At 44.2% G+C, this 18,790-nt stretch overlaps 1 protein-coding gene across 2 annotated transcripts; it reads left to right on the forward strand.

Moving 5' to 3' along the window:
• The first annotated feature begins 429 nt into the window (after positions 1-429).
• Positions 430-16,492, forward strand: ZBTB21 (zinc finger and BTB domain containing 21). Of its 2 annotated transcripts, none has more exons than XM_027887396.1 (2): positions 430-954; positions 11,047-16,492. In XM_027887396.1, the coding sequence occupies exon 2, from the start codon at positions 11,060-11,062 to the stop codon at positions 14,234-14,236; it is 3,177 nt and encodes a 1,058-aa protein (XP_027743197.1). In that variant the 5' UTR covers positions 430-954; positions 11,047-11,059; the 3' UTR covers positions 14,237-16,492. The 2 variants fall into 2 exon arrangements, with proteins under 2 accessions (XP_027743197.1, XP_027743198.1); XM_027887397.1 differs by lacking the exon at positions 430-954 and adding an exon at positions 8,093-8,323.
• The last annotated feature ends 2,298 nt before the right edge of the window (positions 16,493-18,790 follow it).

An 18,790-nucleotide genomic window follows, 5' to 3' on the forward strand; every position in this document is an offset into this window, starting at 1 on the left:
CCTCCTTCTCCCCCCCCCCCCATCCCCCCATCCCTCCCTCCCTCTCTCATTCCTCCTCCTCCGCCGAGCGGGGATGCGGCTGCCCGGGCGCATGCGCCGGTTACGAAACTCTTCCCCCCTCCCTCGGCCGGAGCTCGGCGCAGGCGCTCGGGGCGGGGCGGGCGGTGCCCCCGCGGCCGCCGCCACATCGCCCGCCCCGCCCCGGGGCGGAGGGCGCGGGAGCCGGGAGGGACGGAGGGAGGGAGGGAGGCGAGAGCGGGGGAAGGCTGGGAAGGGCTGCGCGGTCTCAGGGCTCCCTCAGCGGAGGCTCCTCCATAGCGCCTTGACGGCCGGCACGGGCGAGAGGGAGGGCTCGGCCGCCTGAGGGGAGTGAGGGGCGGCGGCGTGAGGGGTATCGGGGAGCGGTGGTTGTGAGAGGCACCAGGTGATGTGAGGGACGCCAGGGACCGGCGGTGTCTGCCAGGGACGCCAGGGACCGGCGATGTGTGGGATCAGTGGCTTGAGGGACACCAGGGATCGGCAGTGTGAGAGATATCAGAGACCTGTCGTGTGTGTGTGTGTGTGAGGGACACCGGGTGGTGTAAGGGACACCAAGGACCTGCGATGGACACCAGGGAGCGGCGGTGTGAGGGATATCAGGGACCTGTGGTGTGGGTGTGAGGGATATCGGGGACCTGTGGGGTGTGTGTGAGGGACACCCGGGACCGGCGATGGACACCAGGGAGCGGTGGCGTGAAGAAGCGGCCGCCTGAGGGGTGCGAGTGATCGCCTGCCCGAAGGGTGTGAGGGACTGGAGGTCCCGGTGCTTCCTCCTCCGCCCCGGCTTGCGATCCGAACTCTAAAACAAGGGAGAGGCTGTGCCTCGGAGACACGGCTGCTCCCCGCTGTGTCTGGAAGGGAGAGCGCATTTCATCCCCCCACAGCGAGCTGCCTGTGGAGTGCGTGTACAGGCAGGTACTAAACCTCGTTCATAGGTACAAGTGTGTGCAGGGAGGGGACAGAGGATGGACCAGGCTGTGCTCGGGGGTGCCTAGCAATGGCACAAGAGGCAACAGGCAGGAACTGATGCACGAAATTTCCATCTAAGCGTGAGGAAGAACTTCTTTGCTGTGCAGCGACCAAGGACTAGAACAGAGATCAGAGAAGCTGTGGAGTCCCCCTCAGTGGAGATACTTCAGAACTGCCTTAACACAATCCTGTGCCGCGAGTTCTGGGACGACACTGCTTCAACAGGGAGGTTGGACCAGATTCTGTGGTCCCTTCCAACCTGACCCACCGTGATTCTGTAGGCAAAGGGTAGCTTTGCTAGTCCGAGCGCTGTTGGGCTGTTTTTTTTTTTCATCGGGATGAAGTACATTTCATAGCCAGGTGGAGGAACCCTCAGTGCTGTGCTGTGCCTTTGCAGAAAGCCATGAAAGGTGTTTTATGTGATCAGCTGTCAGAACTTTACTGTAATCCTCCCTGAAGTGCACGCTGACATTCTGTCCAGACTGGATGCAGCTCATGCTTTAGAATTTAATTTAGAGGAGTTATTAGGAGACAGGAAATATTGTGGTATGTCTTTATGTGCTGAGTAAGCTCGTCTTAGTAATTAAATAGCACTTGCTTTAATAGCTCAAGTGTTTTTGCACTTGGACTCACAGTGGAAATGTAGGTGGGCTGTACATATAAGAAGAGTCTGTGATGAATTACACAATCACATGACTTTCTGTGAATACACTGAAGATCTTTCAGTTAAATTATAATTAATCTTCTTATCCTCAAATAAATTAATATGAAAATAGATTTTTGAGTGTATTTCTGTACAGGAATATTAAATCAGGAGTAGTATATACCTACATCTGACATTAAATCAGGAGTAGTGAATACGTATACAGGTAAATCAAGTACCACTTTATGTGTGGATTGCCTGAACACAGAGAGTTGTCGTGTTCTGTTGTGACTTTGCTCACACTGACTGCTCTGACTAAAATTTTCCACCAGCATTATGCTGACCTTCTTGAGGGGAAGTTTTGAGCAAATTTAAGCAACTGTTTTTATGAACCTTGCTTGCAAAAAAAAAAAACAAAACCCAAATTATGTGGTCATCCTTTGGGTGAAAGGGGATCCGACATCCCTTTCTCTCAGAAGTGTGTTTCGCCCACATGCTCTACACTTGTAAATCTCATAAGAACATTTTTTTCACCTGTGGAAAGTCCATCCACCCATCCTGACTGGACTGAACGTTTAAAGAACAGTCATTTACATGTTCTCAGTAGGGACTTGCGGGGAGATGCCACAAATTACAAGTTCTGAAGTTTTCAGCTGCGACAGTGTGTGCCAGGCCAGGATTTCTTGGGGATTTCTCCAGCTGGGAGCTCCCCTGACTTTTCTGGAGCCAAGACTCCCTTGGGAATTGGAGTTGAAAGTGTCTTGTGCCCTCAGTGCTGCTGTTGCTGATTTCAACATTTCCCTCTGATCCAGAACAGGATTAAAGTCATAATGAGTTGAGCAGGGTTTTTTAATGCTTAAAGTATCTTATCCTCTAGCACATATTATCCCTCTTATTTAATGTAAAAAGAGGCAGTAGCTTTTAAGAAGTTCCCGAAGTCCTCTCTGTGCTGTACATTTAGTGATGAATGTGAACATTTGTGCCTCCTGTTCCTGCTGTGTAGGTTCCAAGTGCCAGGGTGATGCTCTGCCAGCTGACTCGGATTCAACATCTCACACTGAGAACCCTCTGCATCACCAGAACCTGGGTATTACTAAGAAATTAGGTTTTATGAGCTCATGGGTGAGTTTTTTGTGTGTGTGATGCTAGAGAACACTTTTATACAGAGAATTAAATAGTTGGTGCTGACCACACTTGCCTTAGAATTAGTTTTGGGCAGACCAGCCTTTGGGTTTAACAGGACAACTTCACATAAAACCTTGAGCTTTCTTGCTGTAGTGAGGTTGTTTTGGTTTGAGCTGCAGGAGCTGTGAAGCAGTTACTGTTAAAAAAAAAAAAAAAATTAAAAAAATCCCCCACGTAATTTCCCATTATAGCTTTCAGGGTTTTGAAATTCATTTTATCTGCACAACAGTGATAATAAACAAGTGTAGGCTCAGCCGGCAGAGGAAGGAGGAGCTGGGGGGAGGAAGTTGGGCTGTAACCGGCACACGGTTTGTCCTGCGCTGGGAGGGGCTGCGCTGTGAGTCACACGCTGCAGTTGCAACTATTTCATCTCTCTCGTTAAACTTCTGAGCAAGTGAGCTCTTTTGTAATGGGGTCTGTTGCCTTTAATCAACTGAGATCCCCAGAAAAGTCTTCAGAAGCAGCAAAATCATTCGTTGCAAGTGGAAACACTGCTTTAAAATAGATTTTCTGTGCAGGAGTTTCATTCCTCAAATAGTTATAATTTAATATTAGTCTTTGTACTATAACATTTCTTTGTTTTCCCCTTAATGATAATATTAAATACAGCAGTTCTCTCATACTTTCTTTTATTCAGCAGTGAAATAAATTTTAAAAAAATCATCTGTTGTCTTTGCTTATCGACTGCTTTATGTATTGTGCTGTTCTGGAAGAGTTCAGGCATATTTTGTGGAAAAGAAAAGAAAGTGTTGAGCAACTCTTTGACCTCCCTAAGCTCATTCTACCAGCAGCACCATTTTGCAGCCCACCAAAAACCATGCAAGTTTCAAAATCACCTAGTCCTGATTGTTGAGGGGGGGTTTCCCTCTCGTATTTAGTGACACACCACATCTCGTGCAAATTCTTTCCATACACTCTGTGATGAAAAGGCCTGAAAAATCCTTTGACCAAATAATTTCCAAAAAACTGCTGCAAAACTTGTCCTTCGGTAGCAATTCATTTACAATTAAATTGCATTCTTTGGGAAAGGATGAAATATTTTTCCCTTTTTTGTCGTGGAGCATTAATCTCCTTATCCCTGTTTTATCCCACCTCAGCACTCAACAGTGTGAGCAGTCCTTAGGTTCCAGTTCATTCTCAGCACTGACAACCTTGTAAATCTCATGTAAAACTCAGGTTAAATTGCTGCTATCTTTCCCCTTTTCCAGTATCCTGTACTGTCTTATCTTGCCCATAATTGGTGATGGTGGAATGACATTTTCTTTGGATCCCTTCAGTGGGAGGAAGATACCTGCATTCCCTGAACCGTAACTTTCTCATTTGGCAATTTTTTAGGCTCAGCTTTTGTATTAGTTCTGCGTTTTTCAGATTAAATGTATGACCTCTCCCCCTTGAAATATTGTGTTTTTTTAAAGAAACCTTATTGTAAACACAATTCTGTTGATAGAAAAGTGCCTTATATGGGTATAATTGGTTTTTCTTCCTATCTAAAATATGCCTGTAAAAACCCACATTATACTCATAGAAATATGCCCTCAACTGGGGGTTTGTGAGTTTGACTATGCCAGCAAAATTAAAAGCAGTATGTAGACAAGATTTTATTCTGAATTAGGTCAGTTAAACAAAGAAAAACTGTAAAGGAATAGTAAAGGAATTTGTAAATAAATTACAAATATTATTCCATTTGATATCTCAGCTTTACCAACAAAATAATAAAGTCCACCTGGAGAAGGAGTACAAGTGTACACATTTGGTGTACATCTCCCTTTCCTCAAATTCTTGATTTCATGCATCTCTTACCAAAAAAATCATATGAAGTATTTCTGGGGATGAGGTTTCTGTAGGTTTTTTAATTATATGGCCATCAAGCCTTTTGGTCTTGTCCCACCAGAAAGTTTAACATTACAAAGCTCAAGGGAACGGAAGCTGAAGAACTCCTTAGGCAAAAGTATTTTTAAACTTTTAAACTTTTTGATATTTTGATGTAGGTCACAGCGGTTTGGAGGGTGAGTTACACAGCTTTCAGCTAAAACATTGAGGCCAGGACAAGTATTTTGTCAAATTGTGATTTAATCTTCATTAAGTGTTTCAGGAAGAACTGGGAGAGCTCTCAAACAGCGCACATTCCTGCCCTCTCCCTTACACCCCTTGGCTGTGCAATCCCGTGGTTTACTGCTCTGGCACAAGCCAGTCCTTCCTTAGGGGTGGAGGAGACACGGGCTGCTCCTTGCAGGAGCAGTCCCTGGTTGGGCTGGACTGAGAGTGAGATGAAATTGCACCCTGAGTGCTGTGGGTGTGTAAAACAAGGACTAGAGGAGCTTTGCGGTGTTACTGGCATCTTACTTTGCTGCAAGTCAGGAGGGTTTAAGTGTCAGATGGGGAAACCAAGGGGATGATCTGAATGTGAAAAGTAGCCTCTAATTTCTAAGAGAACTTTTAGCCTGTGTCAGAGTAACTGCTCGTTATTTGTCCATTGTGCCGGGCAAAATAGAGAGGCTGCACGGTATTCAAACTTAAAGAGAGTAGTTTTAAATTAGATATTAGAAAAATATTCTTTACTGTGAGGTTAGTGAGGCACAAGTTGCCCAGGGAAGTTGTGGCTGCCCCTGGATCCCTGGAGGTGTCCAAGGCCAGGTTGGCCGGGGCTTGGAGCAACCTGGGCTAGTGGAAGGTGTCCCTGCCCATGGCAGGGGGTGGAACTGGATGATCTTTAAGGTCTCTTCCAACCCAAAACATTCTGTGACTCCCTGATTATAGAATTCTTTTCCTCTCCCTATATCTCTGCTTCTGTATGTGTGGAGGATAAATAGTTGGAAATTAGTCCACCGATTTCACACACTAGCAAACATGTTCTTTATCTGATTTTATGCCTCTCTTCACTGTAGTGAGCCTCTCCTTGCTGCTGACTTAGTGGGCATGAAAAAACATTTGTCTTCACGGAGAGAGTTCACAGTATTGGTAGCGGTGGGAAACAGCAACAGCAGTGAAATCACATTTCAGTAAACCCAGGAAGACAGAATCCCCAACCTTGCAGCAAGAGGTTACTTAAGTGTCTAGTTAGAAAAAGATCATAAAAGTGCAAACATACAGCTTTGGGGGCATGTAGGGGAGTGTGTAAATATGTATGTACTATGGGAGAGCGTCTATGTTGTAAAGGATGTTGATGGAAAAAAAAGGCATTTTATAAACTGTAGTCAAACTCCTGTAATAAAACCCTGCATATAATCCTTGAGTAGAAGCTTAAGTGGCGTGTGTTTGTTTTGCACCTGGACTTGTGATGAGTAATCAGACGTTTTTCCTTCCTTGTGTCTGAAACAGCACCAGAATTACCGGAGCCATGAGATCCTCGGCAAAGCACTCACAACTGAGTGTGACATTCCTGCATTTACCTGGCAATTCCCCAGGAACTCACTGGGTCTTGTAATCCATGTTTCTTTGCTTTCTTAGCGGGGTTTGCCCCCGTCACATTTCCTGTGTGTTTTCCCTGTAGAAACCCCTGTTCAGTGTCCCTTGGTTCCTGCCTCCTCTGTGTGTGTTTTCTCCTCAGTCCTCGTATTCCCTGCTTCCAGCCGCAGTTTCTCACAGCCCCCCGGCGCCTCCTTGTTGCAAAATCGCATCTCTTTAAGAGCTTCAGAACATCCACTTTCCCAGTTCCACCCCCAACACGCTGTTAATGGAGCTTTAGCTGACAGCTGTGTCCTTATAATGGAAGTCAAAAGGCAACATCAACATCTTCTCTTGGTTGCTCGTGTGTATTTACAGGTGTAACTGTTACACTGAAATCGGTCACACAGTAAGGTTTTAGTGTTGGTGGCTTCGTCGTTTCTAAAGGTGAAATTCCAGGTGGGTGAAGCTGATGGAACAACTTCCTGACAAAGAATGAGCAGTTTCGTGGCTTCTCTTGCTGCAACTCTGATGCTCATCTGACCTCTCAGTGTGGTATCAAGCTCCTATCCTAGAAAATAGCCAACCGGTATAAAAAGCTGGATTGATTTTGTTTGTTTCTTTGTTTCCAGTCATTTTAGGGAGCTGAATCAGCTCCCTGGGAGGTGAAATGAGCAGCCGAGCTGGTGAAAGGAAGGGAGGGGGTACCACGGGGCTGAGAGGAGGAGAAGTGACAGTAAGGGATAGAGGAAAGGAAGGGGAACTACCACCTCAAAGACAGGTAGATGGTGAAGATCAGGAAACTGTTGGGCCAAATACTGAACCTTTCCACTCTTCCCTTGAGTAGAGCTTTCCTGAGTAGAGATTTCCTTTTTTTTCCCTGGAAGTAATTTTGAAATAGTAGAAGTGCCTTTTTCTATCCTCATTCAAAATATAAAATAAAAGCAATCTTGTACCAAATACAGTACTTAGGTTTCTGAAATTTAGTTTGCTGAGATCAGTAGAGGGCTGTTGAAGGAGGAAATTAGGGGACTGGAGCCTCTTTGACCAGGAAAGGCTGAGGGAGCTGGGGCTGTTCAGCCCCCAGTGCACACTGAGAGGGGACCTCCCCCAGGTCTGTGGGGTCTGCAGGGAGGGGGCAGAGGATGGACCAGGCTCTGCTCGGGGGGGCCCAGCAATGGCACAAGAGGAACGGGCAGGAACTGATGCCCAGCAAGTTCCATCTGCACAGGAGGAAGAACTTTGCTGTGCAGTGACCGAGCACTGGAGAGAGACCAGGATGTGAAGTCTCCCTCCCTGGAGATATTCCAGACCCATCTGGACACAATCCTGTGCCATGTGCTCTGGGATGACCCTGCCGGAGCAGGGAGGTTAGACCAGATGACCCATTGTAGTCCCTTCCAACCTGACCCATTCTGTGATTCTGTGAAGACTTGACACCAAAATCTCTTCTTGGCCTCCTGAAGGAAGGCTGCAGGTGCTCCTGCTGCACTTGCCCTTCCTGGGTTTGGAGTCTTACTGTCACTGTTCCTCCTGAGGACCAGCAGCTGCTGTACCTTGTGGCACACAAACAGTGGGAGATCTCTTGATATGCTCCTGCTGTTTCCTTGATGTCATCCAAACGTCATGGAAGAAAATAAAGAAGAGCTTTGTTTCCAGTCAGTAGTGAAGGTGGCTGGAAAAAAGTGGTTGGAGAGAATAGAAGCAGATTACTTGGAGGAAAGAGCTTAGGTAGCTAATGGCAAATTAATCTTTAGCTGAGAAGTAAGAGTCCTCAAATGCCTGGAACCAGATCTAGTATTACAGGAGACTGCCAGAGTTCTGGATCTACACACTGTGCCAGACACAGCTTTTGGTGGGGCTAAGCAGACAAACACTGGCTTTGAGGACACTGCTGGGAGGAGTTCTTGTCTTCCTGTGGCTGCTCCCATTGCTGCCTCTTCAGTTATGCCAATGCAATCGTTGTGGTTTGATATCAAAATTGACCAGCACTTGGAAATTGATAGTTCTGGGGTTTTATTTGTTGTCTGATCTGCTGTGTCATACAGGCCTGCAGGTATTTGTACTGGCACAGCTGGAGGAGGAGCGACCTGCAGCGTGCAGGTAACATGAACAGGAGAGAGCAGGATCAACTTTGTTACTGAAAAAATGTTCATGTAGTGAAACTTTAACACATTGTTCATTTACTCAGGTGATCTTTGGATTTTTTTTTTCCCCCCCACAGCTGAGCATTTCAGGATTTTAGGTGGTCTGTGTAAATGTCTTAAAATGGATCTGCAAAACACTTCTGGTTTTGTTTCTTGGTATCACAGTTTGTTTTATTTCTGCCTGTTGTGTCTAAAGGCTATTAAGCTGAAAGTCAAGCACTTGAATTAGGAAATACCAGGATTAAAGCTGCCTTTGCAGGATTACTTTGGTGCCCTGCCACTTGTGTATGTTGCAGCCTTGGTTACTGTTAAAGTGACACAGTTAAATTGCACCAAACCCTCCCTCACTGCACACAAGAGACAATTGTCTCTTGTCATGTTATATGTAGTGAATTGAAAGTGTTCTAGGAATAAAAAAAGGAGGATGGGAAAGAAGGGTGGGTGACTGTTGGGCTCTGCTTTAGATGTTTAGATTTTCCACTGGCCTCTGCTGGTTACATGGCATTACTGTGCTAGGAGGGACAAAGGGACACACAGTAATTACATGGTGTTTATTCTGCCAGTCTTACACTAAACACAGGGCCTGGGCAAAGCAGATTAAAGCGAAATATTTGAAAACATTTCAAAATATGTGACTAATACACTGTATTTTCACTCTGCCCTTGAAAGTGGGGGTTATGCAGCAACTTGTATGGGGTGTCTCTACACCACTGTTGTAGTTCAAGCTCCCTGAGCACACCGTGGATCTGGTACCTCCATAAACCCTCTGCAAGTTGAATCCCAGACGAATCACTTGACTTTGCAAATTCACCTTCTTCCAGATGAAGCTAAAGGAAAAGATGCCCTCCTGGAACACCCCAAGTGTTAATGGGTGCTCAGCCCATGAAACTGGATTAGGGCCACTCAGACCCCACCACTTTAAACTTCAGTGGCACCCATGAAGGAGAGGGCTGGTGAACCACCATCCTCATCCCCCCCCCAGTATTTTTAAGCAAAACACAGAAAGCAAACCAAGCCAGATTGGTTTCTCAAATTAAGAATGACTACACTGCTTTTTTTAGATGGAGGTGTGGGGGGATTATGCATTATAACTATAACTATCCGGGGTGAATTAAGGATAAATTAGTGTTTGTGAAATGACACTGAAACACTCGATAAAGACTGATTTGGTGAGGAAACAGCATTCTGCTTTTGCTATTGCCATGGCACTGTGAAGTCATTTGGGAGTTTCAGATGCAGAAGTGGCAGCTCAACACCCAGAGATGCAGCACCCTTTCGGTCATTTCTCAATAAAACCAGTTTGGACTTTGATCACTTACTTGTATCCATTTGCTGTAAGTTTTACCACCCTCATTTATTAATCACGGGGTTACAGCCTCTTAGTACTGTTCTTTTTATTTTTAGAAACTTTACAGTGTTACTTGTTGGCTGATGGACAGCGAAACCTTTTCGTTGTCTATGTATTTATATGGATAAATCATAAACTAAAGAGTAATGTCTCAAATCAGCTGTAGAAAGTAGAGAATGTCTTTTAACAGACGCATCATTGACTTGTTTTATACCACCATGGAGGAAGGCAGTGTAAAGAGTGTCTGCAAAAAAAAAATTTTGGATATTGCTGTTTTCCCTGTGCACGTATGTATAAATTCCAATTCTTGCCCTAGAAGTTCTTGATTTAAAGTAACTTAAAGCCCGATTCCTTTCTTTTGTTAAGCTCCAATCAGGAGCAATATTGAGTTGTTGAGACATCCTGCAGTACAGAGTGGGTTGTGTTTTGAAGCACATGAAACATGGAGATTTCTGCACTGCAGCTTAATCTGTGCTTATTGTACTCTTGGATGCATCCCAGGCTAACTGTTCCTCACGTATCTGGGTTGTGGGCATAAAGTGCTCTCCTGCTAATGAATAAAATGGGGACTTCAGTTCTCTGATTGCTTTTCAGCTACAGCAAAGCAATGCAGGGATAGAGCAAGCAGTGCAGGGATACCTCAGTGAAAATTGTGACATTTCCCAGATCCTGCCAGTGCAGTTTTAGGTGACACATATTTGACAGATAGAAGTGTATCATTAACAGCACTTAATGAGCATAAACAAATGTGATAAATTTAGATTACAGGCAATAATCCTGCTTCCTTCTCCCTTCCCAGTATTAATGCCCTTTCCATCATCCTATTAAAAGTGGCAGCAAAACCCCCTTAATTTGTTTGGTCAGCAGGAGACTGTCAGGGTTGCTTAAGCTCAGGAAGGTGAGTCGGTATAACTAAGCTTTAGATATCTGATCCAAAAGTTTATCAATGCAGTTGTCAAGATAGATCTTCATAAAGCTGAAGCAGAGATGGAGAGTGAAATGACCGAACTGTCCCTCCCTGTGTATTGCTGGAAAAGAACATAGCCCACCCATCCTATCTGTGGTGTCATATTTCTGGTTTAAGATCAGCCATTAACTGGGTATTTGAAAGTGGGCAGGCGTGCTGGTTCTTCCCATGCCTGTGCATCTGCTGGAACTGACAGTCTTGTTTTCATTCCCATACCTTTCCTCCAAACAAAGCTGTTTCCTTAACCACTCTTTGGTGGTGGTTTGGCCAGTTTAGGAAGTGCAGGGGGGGATTAGGTGTGTTTGCTTTACCTCTTACGGTTCACATAAGGCAGCCTACAACTTTTGTTGTTGTTCTTTTTCAGAGACATCAGAATCATGGAGGGGCTCTTGCACTACATAAACCCAGCACATGCCATCTCCCTTCTGAGCACCCTGAACGAGGAGCGTCTCAAGGGACAGCTGTGTGACGTTGTGCTCATAGTGGGAGACCAGAAATTTCGAGCCCATAAGAACGTTCTGGCTGCCAGCAGTGAATACTTCCAGACTCTGTTCACAAACAAGGAGAACGAGTCTCAGACAGTGTTTCAACTCGACTTTTGTGAGCCAGATGCTTTTGATAATGTGTTGAACTACATTTATTCTTCGTCCTTGTTCATTGAGAAAGGCAGTCTCGCAGCTGTGCAAGAGCTGGGCTACAGTCTTGGAATATCCTTTCTCACAAACATTGTTTCCAAGAGTCCTCAAGCTCCTTTTCCTGCTTGCCCTATCAAGAAAATACTGTATCAAGATGAAGATGAAAGCAGTTCCCAGAAGAGAAGTGTCATCGTCTGTCAGAACAGAATTGAAGCACAAGCGAAAAGCATAAATCAGACACAGTACGATTTAAGCCATACTCCTAAACCTTCGCCCTCTGTGGCAGTCAAAACAAGCAGCAGACCACAAATAACAAAACCAACTGAAACCCTTCACAACTTATCACTGACTGAGAGGAGGTGGCTGAAAGAAAGTCCTTTGGGCTATACGAAGGTACACGAAACTTCTGGAACTGTGGAGGATCAGGGCAGGGGTGCTTTGGTGAAAAGGAACACGGTGCTGCCTCAGATGCCTTTAGCGGAGAAGGAAGTTGCAGACGACGAGCCGGGAAGCAGTGGTCAGCTTCTGAGAGGAAAGGCTGTGGAGATGTCACTGAAGAGACCACGACCACCAGTCTTGTCTCTGCGTGGGGCATCGGAATCCGCGTTTTTGTTGCGAGAGGCGGGAAAAGGGAACGGTCAAGGTGAAGACAGGAACTTGCTGTACTACTCAAAGTTGGGGCTGGTAATCCCATCCGGTGGGTCTGGCCCAGAAAACCAAAGTATTGACAGAAGTGGGCCCCTTGTAAAAAGTCTTCTGCGGAGGTCGCTGTCCATGGACAGCCAGGTTCCTATTTACTCACCTTCCGTGGACCTAAAGCCTGCACAGGTATCGTCCTCCTCCTCACCGGGAACTAACGATCCCCAGAAAACGTTTAGCGTTGTGTCCCAGAAGTCATCCTTGAAGGAATCATCGGAGAAGTTAGTCCTGGATGAGAAACCCCAGGTAATACACCCACATCGCCTTAGGTCTTTCAGTGCCTCTCAGTCCACTGACAGGGAGGTGGCTTCCCCTCTCTCGGAGGTGCGGATAAAAACCGAGCCGAGCAGTCCGCTCTCAGATCCCGCTGAGATTATAAGAGTTACGGTGGGCGATGCCTCAGCCTCGGCAAACAAAGAGTTCGCTTTTAAAACCGAGGAGGATCGCAAGGAACCCAGCAGAATTCCAGCAAAAAGGAGGTTTCAGGACGATAGAATGCTGCCATTCAAGAAGCTGAAGGCGGATGAGCAGGGTTCTCCTGCCTCAGAGGAGAACTTTGAGGAAGGCTCAAGCCCTCCGCACCTTGACGCTGATTTTCCTGATTCCGATGTCAGTAAAGACGAGTACGGCGAGATGGAAGAAGCAAGACCAAATAAAAAATTTAAATGCAAACACTGCCTTAAAATCTTCAGATCAACAGCAGGTCTTCATCGTCACGTTAACATGTATCATAATCCGGAGAAGCCCTATGCTTGTGACATATGCCACAAGAGATTTCACACCAATTTCAAGGTGTGGACGCACTGCCAGACCCAGCACGGGATTGTGAAGAACCCCTCACCAGCCTCCAGTTCTCACGCCCTCTTGGATGAAAAATTCCAAAGAAAACTGATCGATATAGTGAGGGAGAGGGAAATCAAAAAAGCCCTGATCGTGAAACTGAGGCGTGGCAAGCAGAGCTTTCAGGGCCAGTCCGCTTCACAAGCACAGCAAGTCATCAAGAGGAATCTGAGGTCGAGAACCAAAGGGGCCTATATTTGTACCTACTGTGGGAAAGCTTATCGCTTCCTCTCGCAGTTCAAACAGCACATAAAAATGCACCCAGGGGAGAAACCCATCGGAGGGAACAAGGCTCCTAAGCAGAAGGATCACATTCACATTGAGAGCCCGGTGGAGAGCAAGGAGGTTTATCAGTGCCGGCTCTGCAATGCCAAGCTCTCCTCGCTCATCGAACAGGGAAATCACGAGCGGCTCTGTAGGAACGCCACTGTCTGTCCTTACTGCAGCCTTAGGTTTTCCTCTCCAGAGCTGAAGCACGAGCACGAAAGCAAGTGTGAGTATAAGAAGCTCACTTGCCTCGAGTGTATGCGTACCTTCAAATCATCCTTCAGCATCTGGCGCCATCAGGTTGAGGTTCACAATCAAAACACGATGGCACCATCAGAGAACTTTTCCTTACCTCTCATGGATCACAACGGGGAAATAACCAGTTCGTCAAGGTTGCCCCCGCAGTCGGAGTCAAATAAAATGAACAACTTTGTTGCTGCGAAGGAGGATGGTGTGTTCAGTGACTCGTCAGAACAAATCAACTTCGATTCTGAAGACTCCTCATGCCTACCTGAGGACTTAAGCGTCTCCAAACAGTTCAAAATCCAGATCAAAGAAGAGCCTGCGGATGACATGGAGGATGAGGTCACCGAGACGAGCAGGGAACCTAAGGAAGCGGTCTCCAAGAAGGATGCCAACTTGTGGCCCTGCGAGAAGTGCGGGAAGATTTTCACCCTGCGCAAGCAGCTGGAGCGCCACCAGGAGCTCCTGTGCTCCGTGAAGCCCTTCATCTGCCACGTGTGCAACAAGGCCTTCCGAACGAATTTCCGGCTGTGGAGCCACTTCCAGTCCCACATGTCGCAGGCCGCAGAGGAGGCCACCAGCAAGGAGCCTGAGATATGCCCACCAGCCAACTCCCCGTCCCCGCCGCCCTTACCCCCACCCCCGCCACTCCCCAAAATCCAGCCTCTGGAGCCCGACAGCCCCACGGGCCTGCCCGAGAGCTCCAGTACTACTGAGAAGTTGTTCGTGCCCCAGGAGTCAGACACGCTGTTCTACCACGCCCCGCCGCTCTCAGCAATCACGTTTAAGAGACAATACATGTGCAAACTCTGTCACAGGACTTTCAAGACAGCTTTTAGTCTCTGGAGCCACGAACAGACACACAACTGAGCTTTAACAGAAACCTTACAAAGCTGTGTTCAGGGTCTCACATGTCTGCCACACAGACGAGAAATTTTAAGAGGATCAAAACGATGATGAAAAAATGTGGAATTTGTGATGCTGCTTGGATTTGAAGGTTAGGGGGAAGTTAACTTGGTTATTAGGTAGGAAGCAGAGTAATTTAAAATCCTGTGGTCTGGGATCTGATAGAAACAGTATAAATTTTATTTCATTTAACACTGAAATGCGATTGCATCTGGATTGTATGCATGGATCTTCATCCTGTGATGCTGGTGTGTGCGTGTGTGTTATATATAAAGTTATATATTAAACGAAAGAGCAACAACAATTTGGATTCTAACTGTGAGCTTATAGTAGTGAAATACTGTAACCAACTTCATTAATTTGTTTTCAAAAAGGAAACCAACACACGAGCTCCATATAAACAGTTGCCATGCACTGGCAGTTAGGGAGGAGGTGGATGGAGTGTCTTGCTGTATTGACTTAGGTCTTAGAAACCTTTAGCAATAACAAATAAACCTCAAGTTTGAGTAATCCTGATGTTATTGGATACGAATGTTTGCTATTTTAAGGGAACGCGGAATTGTTTTGTTGTTGTATGGAACTTGTGCAAATTAAAATAGAATCTAAAGTCAGCAATATTATTACTAAGATTTTATATAAGAAGTAGCAGCAAGTCTGCTCTCAGCCATTTAATTTTAAGTTTCTAAGGAAAATCAAGAGTGGGGGTACTTTGCTTTATATAATGTCCCAAAGACTAATTTCCTATGGATACCTGGGTAGCTGAAGTCATTGTATAACAGCCATCATAATGCAAATGGTACTGTTTATAACATGAACTGGGGTTGAATGGATGTCAGACAAGTTTCATAGCTTTGTTTCCACTATTTGTACAACTGTTTGTAATTCTGACTACAAAGGAATGTATAACTATTAAATCAACAGGAGAGAGCTCATCGAGGGACAGAAGATGAGCTGTGTTTCTAAACACAGTAATAAGCTTGGCCATGAGTACAAAGATATGTTTTAACAGAACCTAAAAATGTAAATATTTATATAGACACCTGTATAAATGAAGAAGTATGTATTTGAAATTTGTATTAAGCGTTGCATATCCAGCTCAAAGCAGAGGAGAAAATCACACTACAATCACTGCATTTTATGAATACAATGCATAGAGTAGTTCTTTCTGCAGCTTTTCTATCATATGTGATACTGTGTTGCAATTTTCCAATTTGTTGAAAATTGTGGTAATGATGGGCTGCAGGTATTCCATGTGGTTCCATTGTTTTACCTCAAATCACAACTGGAGCATTTAGTGTGAGTAGGATCATACATATTCACCTGGAGCTATAGTAAGGGTCCAAATTTTTCTGTGAGTAAAGGAAATGCTTTCCCAGGAGCAGGAGGTGAACTGGCAGCGAGAAATTCTTCTGCTGGAATTTAAACTCGATGGAGTGGTGATGGATTAGAGTGAAGGTAAATGATGCAAACAGTATTTCTGATCCTGACCAACCTTCCCGCTGCAGGGCTGGGAGAGGGGGGATGTCATTCCACGCTGCTGAGTCAGAGCCCAGTCTGTATCTGCTGAAACCAGCACAGAGTTTGGTCACCAGTTTCAGGGGGGAGCCAGAGTGAGGCTTTAATTCTGTGTGTAACCATGTGTGTTACTGTTCTTTCAGTATCCCAAACTCAAAAGTTGGAAGAGTGCAAGCTGACACTTAAGATTTATCAAATTTAAGCACAAATGTAACTCCTAAGATTCTTAGGTTGGGCATCCTTAATCAGGCACAAACCAGAGTCGATTTTTCTCAGTGAAAGCCCAAGTATGCCACCATTTTTTTTCCAAGAGATTTTTAATTATTTTTCCTGTAATTTAAGCTTAAAAGAATTAGATCAGGACAGACCCCCAATTTTTTTTTCCACCACCAAAAAAATTTGCAATGTTAGTTTCAAGTCTCTTCCGCTTCACTTTTGACCAAAATCTAAAATTGTCACTAAACACTTCTATTAGTAGCATAATGTTCTTTTTTTGCCCTCTTCCAGGCAAATTGGAGCTGAATTAGGCTAATTTGTTTGAATATCAGTTAAAGTCTTTCAGTGGCACTGCAGTTAAACAAGGCCCTTGCTTAATAGTGACATTTCCAGTTACTGACTTTTTTTTATTCCACCCAGTAAGACTAAATTTCTTTCCTACCTGAAACAATTTCGAACTGAAATGGTTATTGCAACTTAACCTGGCTTTAAAAAAAAAAAAAACAAAACACAAAAAAACCCCAAAAACAAGAAAAACATAAAGCCCCCACTAAGTATCCTTCAAATGTATGTAAGAAATCTGTGCATATAAAACATGAACATGTTTTTGTAAAATGGTTCCTGAGTTTTCCTCAACGATTCCCCTACACAGCAGTCTGAAAGTTTAGTTGTAAAATTCTTTCTATAGGAAGGTGGCAACGAGCTCAGCTGGGTCAGAGGCATCTCACTTCCAACTGGGATTCTGCTCTGTGGTAGGATGAGAAATTCTACACACTTTAAATCAAAATCTTGTGCAACATTTTTGCAGAAACCTTGACCTTTTTCCTAGTGTACTAAAAAATCCATCAAATATTTTTGGTCTAAATAGCCTCCTAAGTTGTTCTCCAGGTTTTTTTGGGGGGGTTGTTTCTTTGTTTTTTTATATTTTGTTTTCAACTTCAAGTGTGTTCTGTGTGTGGTTTGTTTTTTTTTTTTTTTAAATTTGGTTCCTGTTGTTTAGTAAAGGAATTCAGGATCTCTAAAATTTAAATATGAGATGTTTATATAGCAGTTCTGGTTTTCTATTAGCTTTTATACAGTATCTTAAAAAGCCCTTGATAGAAGTGTTTATTTTGGAGGATACGGAATAAATATGCTTCCACTTATATAACTTTAATATATGTTTTAAAAGTTAAATTATGGAGAAAAAAAAGAAATGTTAGTTGCTTGTTTATAAATAAAGATCTTTTGAAGAGTGTCTAGTTTGGCCACAGCCAAAATAAAAGGCAAATTTATTGATACAAAAGCCTGTCTTTCATCATATTTTGTTTAATTTTATAGCTGTGTACTAAAGTGACACAAAGTTAGAGGTCTTGTTAAATATAAAAAGTGTTTTGCTTCTTTTCTTAAAACTTGTGACAGGAATGTGCAGATGTTTTAATATATAGATTAGAATCTATAATTCTCTTCTTTCTTTGCTATTTTTATAATCTGTCAGATAAATCTCAGCGAACTATCCTGCTTCCGTGGAAGTAGAGGGGAAACTTGTGTTGCATTTCAGAGGAGCAGGGTTGAGCCATGAAATGTGTTTTGGTTTGGGACTTCTTTTTTTCCTTTCAGGCACCGTGTTGGCAAAGCCTCTGAGCCTGTGCTTAAGTCCATTAAGATCAGTCTTAATTTACTTTTTTTTTTTTTAAAAAGTGCTTAAGTTCTTTGCTGAATTGGGACCATGATCAACCTTGAAAATGAGCAATGGCAGCAAAACACCTACGGATTTTGTTTTTTAAAGTCCTGCAACCAAAAGTTAAAATTAATTTTCCTCTCCATAAAACCTGCGTGTAGAATTGGGTGTAGCTCTACAAAAACAAAGGATGTGAACCAGGGAGGACATTGTCCTTAGTTTTGAGGAGTTTTTTGGGTAAGGGGGAGAGAAACACCCTCTGACAGGTAATTAAGGACATAATTGGTGAAGTAGGTGACTCCAGAGTTTGTCTGGGGTGTTTCAGAGATGCTTCCTTATCTCTGACCCCAAACAGCTGCAGGAGGCTTTTCCTGCATTTCCTGTTTAGGCAGGAACATCCAGGAGGTTTTTTTGCCTGGTATTGTTTGTTCTCCCCCCAAGCAGGACACGCAGGTTTGCTCTGAAGCTCTGCACGGACTCTGTTTCTGTACCAAGCTTCCAGTGTTAAAACTGGTTCCTCCCGCGGGATAAAGACAGCCGAATTTCTTGGCTCTTCACAGTGAGGGTGCAAATATCTGGCATGAGCCTGTAATTTGGCATGTGCCTATACTGTTCAGTGAAATTGTTTACATTTTCCTACCAGAACATTTAATTAAAAATCAAAACAAGCTTAGGGGTTTGTTGGGGTTTTATTTTGGGTGGGGTTTTTTGTTTTGTTTTGGGTTTTTTTGTTTGTTTTTTTTTAATGTTGGTGTTAATGAATCAGTGTTAAAAATCTTTTTCTGTTGTTGCTGAGCACAGCCTGATGGTATTTTTAATGGCATTGATTCTTGTTTATTTAAAATGGCTCGTGAAAAACCGTACTGTAACTGCTGTACAGAAAGGGACACTATCAAGAGAAAGTCTGGGTACAGAAAATGGACTTACCTGTGTTAGAAATACTTGAAATTAATAAAATTGAAGAACTGAGTCATAACGCTTGAGCTGCTTGGGCTTGAAAATGCCTACTCCAGGCATCCTCAGTTGTTGCAGGGATGTCTTGGAAAATGTATCTGAATTCTGTGGGTTGAGCTGATTTTTCATGTTGCTTTTTCTCTCGCTGTGCCAGAATAAAGGACTCAATCCAA

Source organism: Empidonax traillii, unplaced genomic scaffold (assembly GCF_003031625.1).
Source record: "Empidonax traillii isolate 1590-97213 ecotype Southwest subspecies unplaced genomic scaffold, ASM303162v1 scaffold208:size1045274, whole genome shotgun sequence".
Lineage (NCBI taxonomy): Eukaryota > Metazoa > Chordata > Aves > Passeriformes > Tyrannidae > Empidonax > Empidonax traillii.

Coding starts and splice junctions, on each gene's coding strand:
- ZBTB21 (XM_027887396.1), top strand. CDS start 11,060: ATGGAGGGGCTCTTGCACTACATAAACCCAGCACATGCCATCTCCCTT.